The 8345-nt window shown below is 47.2% G+C and overlaps 1 protein-coding gene across 1 annotated transcript; it reads right to left on the bottom strand.

Moving 5' to 3' along the window:
• Positions 1–400: 400 nt before the first annotated feature.
• hps6 (HPS6 biogenesis of lysosomal organelles complex 2 subunit 3) lies at positions 401–5647 on the bottom strand. The gene has a single exon (XM_072391016.1). The coding sequence runs from the start codon at positions 5303–5305 to the stop codon at positions 2510–2512; it is 2796 nt and encodes a 931-aa protein (XP_072247117.1). The 5' UTR covers positions 5306–5647; the 3' UTR covers positions 401–2509.
• Positions 5648–8345: the final 2698 nt, after the last annotated feature.

Genomic DNA, 8345 nt, shown 5'->3' with positions numbered 1-8345 from the left:
AAGTGTAACTGAACATTCCTATTATAGGCCCTGACCATTTAACACTGGAGTAACACCGAGGGCCCTCCGCTATTAGCTGTTTGAGACTGAACAGTGCGTGATTTGTCGAGTTGCTGATGTAAAGCAGTGCCAAAGGAACGTGTTGACAGAGCAGAACAAACCAGAACTGCTTCGGTCTATGCAAGCAAAAGCTCGACAAGTAAGTATCAATGAAGCGATGAGCGGGCAGATTGCCAGCCGACTACCAATCTCTTTAGTTCCCTGTGGATTAAAAACGACCAAAGTGCAATCAAAAGTCCAGTCTCAATCAGACTTTATAAGCTTAGATTTTTCTTGCCTAGTTTCCCCACACATTGAATGACTCTGAACGGCGAGAACATATCAAACCCCAGACGGCAAATGGATTTCCATTTAGTTTAATAGCATACAGCATCTTCTCATAAATACGTGGACAATTGTTCTGTCAAATACTGCCTAAAGTGAGCAATGCCAAAAGTAATGTGGATATGAAGGCAGAATTCACATTTATTAACAACCAGCAAATGAACATCAAGCGTCCACACGGTGAAAATCCGCTCGTTTTGGGGGAAGTCTGGTAATTTCCCAGAGAATCTACAGGCACATGAAAGCACCGTGAAAACGCCAGCGAGCTGATCTGAAAGCGGCCGAGCGGATTCTCATGTGCTCCTCGTGGCTAGACCTCGCAATAACACAGACCTGAGTGAGGAGTAAGGAGGGTTTCTTACTGATGTCGAGTTAATCAAAGGCCTTCGATTGGAGAGGCAAAGGGGTCAGCCACGTAATCAGCGCCTTCTAACAAAACAGAGAGCAGATCCTTTCAGTAAGCGTCCGTTCTGTCTGGATTACACGAGTCGTGCTGAGGAGGCACGGCAGAAATGTGACACCGGCCTGCAAATGAGGAGCAGCAAGGTGAAAGGCACCGACCGTTCTGTTCGGCAGCATTTTGGTGCCCGATTGTCACTTAGCACTCAAGAGATGTCGGAGATTTTTTCAGGGCCGCGCACGCACGCGGCCTAAAGTTATCATTCTAGTAGTCTGCAGAAGATTGTGAGAAAATAAATAAAGATCTAGTAAAATCTAGAAAAAACAACAAACAATTACTCTCATTAGTCCACTCAAATAGTTGGCGTTAAAAACATAAAAGCATCAAACACAACTGGCACTTCAGTGTACCTTTGTTTACGGCTCCTAATCAGAAAATCTCAGTTTCAACAGATGCATCAAAAGCAGCACGACACAAACAATACTGACTGCTGTGGTATTAAAGTGCAGGGGCAAGAATCCAGAAGCTCTATCATCTCTAATAACATTTTCCTCACTGGGTCCGTGAAGGAGGACGTGTGTGACCTCACGCTAGGAGCAGGGTGCCTGTGGTGGTCATAATAAGTCCCGCACACACACACCCCCACACACTCCAATCCTAACGAGATTACCGCCGAAATTGAATTGGGAGTCCAACTGTGAGTCACTTTTACCGGGGATTTGGTCTGGAATGTCCTGCGAGTCGGGCTGAGAGGGAGCCGAGCGGACAAGATGGAGTCTTGAGAGGAAAATGGATGACAGGGGAGGAAAAACAGAAGCCCAACACGGACTGATTGCAGAGTTCGCAAAGTCTAATTGAATCAATCAAAAGCAGGTTAACGTTTAACCACATGCGACGAGTTAAATGTGAAACTAAAAGTCGACAAAGGAACCTTGACCCCGCCCTGGTTTCCTCGCTCCTCTTACCACATACCTCGCCTCTAACAGGCAAAAACAAAGGCCAGCTTATTGGAATTCACTCAGTAGTTTATCTACTCTAAGACAGCGTATCAGCGAGTGAAAAGACTACAATTCTAAGACATCTATCTTCTTCTTATTTCATTAAAAGGCAGCACGATGAGACCCAGGAACGGGATTTGTAGCTTTGTTTTTGACTGAGGAGCCGAACATGAAACGCTTTCCGATCGGGGTTAAATCTGCTAAGCGAAGGTCATGCTCATCCACGTGCGGTTAAGGGATAAACAGCATTACAGATACGGTATCTATAGCGATTCACTGTGGAGCTGAGAGGCCGGGGAGCCGTTCATCAGATGATTAGACTGGAGCAAGCAGACTGACTCCATTCGGGTTATACCATGTTTACACAGTATACTGTAAAAACATTTTCTTTCTGCTTATTCTGGGGGGGTTAAGGTTAAAAGCATTTTGCATTCATGTGCAATTAAGGCTTAGGCGATAAATAATACAGTATATACACAATGAAACTTAAAATTACCTGAAGTATTTACACTGGTAGGATCTTCAGTAGTCATTTCATAGCTTCTAGTAGTCATGTTTCAATTAGCTTTTTAAAAAAAAACAACAAAAAAAACAATCAAATATGTCAGTTAACTGCATTTCTCTGAGGATACCTGCATGATATTCATATTATTTCGTTTTAACAGGACTGTCGACACACATTTTGGTCTGATCACGAGTGGAAACTGCCTCGCTTGTTCATTTTTTTTTATGTAAATCCGACTGGGTTAGCGGGCAGTGCCACTCTGGCCCTTTGAATATTTGCGTGTGTGGACAACTGCTGCTCGGGTGTTTCCGCAAGAAGAGCTGGGGTGACGTTGGTGTTGCTGGGATCCGTGACAGTCCTGGGCTGCTCTGTGGGCTGGCGAGGAAGAGCCGGAGGGGGGTACGATGGCGACTGGAGAATGTCAGCGTAACGCTGGCTGGGCTTGGTCTCCCTCTGGAGAACTTTCCTCAGGAGCGGCTTCAGCAGCCCTATGGTCAACTGGCTGCTGTGAGAGTCTGCAAAAGGAGCAACAGATGGGGAGGCTGAATAGGACATGGAGAAGGAAGAGGAGTGGGACAGAGTGTTAGGGGAAGGGAGGTTTTTTAGCACCAAGTTAAGGATGGTGGTGACAGTGAAATCTTCAGGGCACAATGTCCACAGCAGGTCCAGGTAAGGGTCCAGGTCTCTGTGATGAGTCACCTCGCACAGCAGAGTGGTGAAAATCTCCTTGTTGAGCAGTGGACTCTGCTTACAGAACTGCTGGGCCACCTTGGTGACCCGCTCCCACTGCTGCTTGCCCATGAGGATCCTCAGTGCCTGCAAAATGGCGTTAGGGCGTCCACTGACCAGCAGCAGCTCCACCTCCAAGTCCTGGTGCAGGTCTCTGTCTGGGTTTAAGCTGGACAAGATGCACAGAGCTCGTTTATAGAGCGGCACGTTGTTTTCCCCGCCCTCCCCTCCTCTCCCACCGGAAAAGCCCCAGGAGGAGGAAGCCAGGCTCAGGCCCAGACCTGCAGAGCCCTGCTGCTGCTGGGCAACCTCCAGGAACTGGGGCAGCCAGCTGGGCTGGAAGTGAAAAACCGACTGGCAGAGGAGCTCAAACACCGGCAGGGCAGCAGGATAGTTGGAGGCGGGAGCTTTGGCTTTATGACTGTGATCGCCTTTGAGACTGTGATTGTGTTTTGGCTGGCCGTTTGCAAACAGCAGGGAGGCTGAGGGGCTGAAGTTTGGAGAGGGACTTAAAACAGTTTTCCACACATCTGGGGGAGCCTTACTGCACAGAGAGCCTTCTCCGTTGTAGTGCAGCTTCAGCGCAGCCTGTGTGGCCCTCCACGCGTGGCAGGGGAAGATGCTGAAGATGGAGTTTAGGTAGAGCAGAGCCTCTTTATCCAGCTCAGAGGACGACAGAAGCCTCGACACTTCATTCTCCACAAGAGTCTCACACGCTGCCTCCACCTCTTTAACACTTGCCCTCACTAAACTCCCCTTCAGCTCCTCCAGAGACACAAGAGCCTTGAGCTCAGCCTCCAGCGAGCCCATTAGCTTGTCTTGCCCCAGCATAGATTCCCCTCCTCCGTTCTGCGACACCTCTGCACCCTTCCTCCTCAGACCTGTGCTGAGGTAGTTCCCGAGGATGGAGGCTAAAGAGATGGGAGCTTGGAATCGACCTCCTTTCTTCAGCGAGTCGACGGTGAGCTGGGTGCTGCTCAGGCTCCTCTGCTGGTAGTACTTACAGGCCTCCTCGAAGACGGCTTCAACCAGGAGGGCTTCAGGATGAATGATCTCCGATGCACTGAAACCCAGAGGCTTCGTTTTAGAGCTGCGCTCTCTTTCTCCGCTCACTACCACAAAAAGTCCAGTTTCAGAGAGCAGATGCGGAGTCCATATGTCAGCTTGGTTTGCATATAATAAGCCCTCCCTCTTCAATACAATCTTTTCCAGCTCTCTGCCACAGTTCAAGTCTATTAGATGCAGTGTATGCCCTATGACCAGCGCCAGGATGTTCTGGTACATACACATGCTGGTGTGGGTGCCGTATTTCACCAAACAGTTGTCGGCCAGTTTGTACACCTGCCGGAGGATCCCGTCTTTCTGCAGGAGACACAGCCAGCCTGTGCTGAGCAGCAGAAGCAGGCCTCCACAGCCCGTGGGAGAGAAGTTGTAGATCTGGGGTGGCTCAAGAGCTGACAAATACCCCAAACAGTCAGTGACCAGCTTCTTAAAGTCGGACTCTTTGGACGAAAGCCTTTTTACGGGGGTGTTTTTCGATGTGGTGTTCACTGTGAAGGAGTCACGGTGAGGTGACCAGGAGAGGAAAAATTTGGAGATGCTCAGCTGCGGCTTCACTTTCAAGTCGGGAAGGAGATGCACACATTCACCAGAGCCGATCACGGTGAATTTAGGATTGTTATGGAGGGTGATTCTCACCCCACCCAAGCTGACAGCGCCCTCCTCCACCTCGAAGTCACGTCTGCAAACACAGTACCTTAATTTGTTTCTGGTGGAGCTGAGGGCAGGGGAGCTCTCTGAGGCCGGCCGCTCCTCGCACCAGATGATCAGACGGAAGCACGTACAGGCAGACACCACTCTGGCCCGGGGGCTGTTGCACAGATCCGATGTTTGCAGGAGATGCCAGCCTGCCTTGCTCTCCTGGAACTTCCAAAACTCGGCTTTTCCATTCTCATAAACCACTGCAACGACCGCTGTGCCCGCGATGCCGCCGCTGTTATTGTGATGGTCCAAATACAAAATATCCACGATGGGAACAGCTCGCGTCGACCACAAATCAAGCTTCTTTTGGTTCTGAGCCAGCTGGGGTCTTTCATACTTGTCAAAAGTCACAAGACCAACCTTAGGCTTGCGGAGGATGATATGGATGTGACGTCCATCGGGGCTCACGCGAACATTTGACAGACTGTTTTGGTGCTCGCTGTTTGACAGGTTAACTATGTCCGCGAGCTCCTGACCGCCGGTATAGTCCCTGAAATCCGACAGCTCTTCCAACACAAACCGCGACATCTTTCACGCTTTCTTGTCCGAGCAACTTAACGTAATTACTATGCCACGACGTCTTAACTAGCCTCCTAGCTTGTGTGGCACATAAATCTGACCTGGGTCTCAGGCGAGGCTAACTGAGCAGCATCCGGCTAGGTCCTGAGGGAGTCTTCGTCCCGTTAACGTCCGTGCGGAGGGATACATCCTTCGACGGGGTTCGAGTCCCCGGGGTCCCCATGTTTGTAGACGACGACGGAACTGAAGAGCTAACTGTCAGTAACCGCTGACAAAGTTTTAAGACCAAAGAGAGGCGCTCTAGTCATTCCGACGCTAGGCTAGCATTCCCCTAACATCACGGGATTGTCAATTTCCGGATACCGATGATGCTTTGAATAAGAGGCGGAGCTGAACGCGAAATGCAGGCTGGCAAAGAGTATGTGAAGCCACAGAGATCAGCTGCAAACGCACTGTGGTCTTCAGTCAATAGTCTGGACCCGCTGTCAGCGAAAGTTGAACATCTAAACAATTTTGCGTTGAAAACAAAAATAAAGACGGAAATTAATTATCTTAAATAGCAATGTGAGCTGAGCGCACTCGATGAAGTTTGTACATATACATTTTGCGTGCCTTTTTTGAAAAAGCACCGTGATAAAGCGTCATGTATGTCTTTTACAGCCAGTCACAGCCTTCCCAACAATGTGAACACACAGAAATGTGCCCAACACAATAAACACATGATTCAGTAATTCCAATTGTCTCTTGGACCAGGTTCAAATGAAGCGACAATGAAACGCACACGTGAAGCATTGTGGGAGCAAATGACCGAGAACTGTGAGCTGTGCTCGGTTGCTTCTCTCCTGTGACAGCTGACTCATAAAGTTGTTTTGAACTGTCATGCACACCGTGTCCCCACGAAAGCCAGTTTTCAGTCCCACACACCAGGATGCAAGAATGAATCGAGTATGAATCCAGTAAATCTCCGCCAGTTTTGGCAAGAAGCTGCAAAAAGCGGGCGGTTAGAAGTCTCCTTGGCAGATTAAATACCATCACGAGAAACTGACTCACTTGAATCCGCTTCTGAAAGGGAGAGTCAGTCATCCCACTTCACACCACAGATGTGGTTGCATGAAGATTTGAGAGGTGATGTTGGCCGAGCATATCAACAACCGACAAATCGGGAGAATAACTCGTTTGGTTTTGATAGGAAATAACACTTATTACAATGGGAGCGAAAAGCTCAGTGGTGACTCACAGCGTGTGTGAGCACTTCTCTGCTTTAAGGGTCACAATTTGTACTTTAACAAACTTCGTTGGCGACTTCAGAGCCAGCCCACACTCCAGGGCTGTGCTGGTTAATTACACTGTACACTTTATACAATGTATAGATCCTTATTTAGCTTCTAAGATACAGAAAAATGAAAAAAATGTGTGGCACACAACAGTTAGGCACATCTTATTTGCTCTTGGCAGCACATACAGACAGTCAAACAAATCCGAGAGGGTGATAATTACATCTAATTTTTCTCTGATGTTGCGGGCTAGAATTAGGCTTTGTTTCGTCTCTGTTAATCTGTAATCTTTTTTCCCCCTTACCCACCCAGGAAATACTTGTCATCTTCAAAGTCATGGTTTTGTGTCCCCCCCTTGTTGTACACATCCACGAATGAGCTTCAAATCTGTTCTTTTTTTGTGATTGAATCAGGGTATCAGCGATAAAGCCAGGGATGTATTTGCTTGTGTTAGGTAATATTAAACGGATTAGCAGGAAAGCTTGTGATACCAATAACATAATCAAATCATGGTGAGAGTTCCTGCGTCTCCTCGAGTTGCGTAAGACACCCTTCTTTTGTCGATCGATGAAGAAACATGAATTAGAAATATAGTGAAATGATGCCTTCTTTTCCGAGTGTAGGTCTCTGGATGAGTCGGTCTAGTTTTAAATGCGTATGTCTGTAGGGTCACATAACACCCAGGAGGAGGCAGGAGTGAGCCTTACTCACTGGGCTCTGTGCACAAAATAATGAATGAAAGGAGAACATTATGAGCGACCCAAGTGTGGGTGATATTTTTTGTTGGTATTTCTCATTTTCCATGTAACCCAGAGTGCACACAATGCATGATACTATGAAGCAGCATAGATAACTCTCACTGTCGTTTTTCAATTGATATCACATGTCCACTCTAACCCAGCCTCACAAGGCCGATGTCTTCTCAGACTCCCTGTTAACTTAACTTGTCCATTAAATCTTATGACTTTCATTGTTTCTCTTTCAGTTTAATGCATCTGGGCAGTCCAAGCTGTCCAGTAAAGTATAATCATCCCGTGTTGGGATGTGTGGGCCCACTGAAAACTGTGGGGATCTGCACTAGAATGAATGAAAACTTTTTTTCAAACCTGCATCTGACCAGCTAAAGGATACAAAGTAATGACATTTTGAGCTCCAATACAGCCCCTCTAGCCAATATTTTTTTAGCTTAACGTCGTCTTTGTCTACTTTTCTGAAAATTAGGAGGTGACAAAGGAACAAGGAAGGCTGTAAAATAGTATTTTTTCCTGGGAGGTCCTTTAAATGTCCCCAGACCTAACAAGGTAACTAGAGGTTTCTCTTTCAAAGCTGGTGTTTTTCTTGCTTTCAGCTTTTACATAATTATGACTGAATGATTCTGCCACAAGCCACTGTCAAGGACGATGGTCTCCTATTCATAATGGTGCGTATGTGTATATGCTGAGATGCACTGTCTCACTTAAACAGCAGATTCAAGCCTCATTGCCTGCAGACGGGCTTGCCTTGGATAGAAAGCACCTTCTATTAGAGAGTGTGTTTAGTCTGCTGTGCCTTCAGACAGGAAGATAAAGTATGTCTCTGAAGACTAGAGGGGATTGGATGTAGTGGATATTTCCTTTTTGAGTTATAAGGCTGAGAAAGGAAAACCAATGGCTGAAAAATGATTGCTGCCCAAGGTAGAGGAGCTGGAGAAGTTTTTTTTTCTTAAATCTTTGTTATTTAGAGCGTGATTTAAAAGAGAGAATCATCTGGATGAACATGTGTCTCCAGGGAAGGAA

The sequence above is a fragment of the Leuresthes tenuis genome, unplaced genomic scaffold, assembly GCF_036924035.1.
Source record: "Leuresthes tenuis unplaced genomic scaffold, fLeuTen1.0.hap1 SCAF_8, whole genome shotgun sequence".
In the NCBI taxonomy this organism is placed as follows: Eukaryota; Metazoa; Chordata; class Actinopteri; order Atheriniformes; family Atherinopsidae; genus Leuresthes; species Leuresthes tenuis.
Note: the sequence above shows the minus strand (reverse complement) of the source record. Positions and strands in the feature narration are given on the sequence as shown.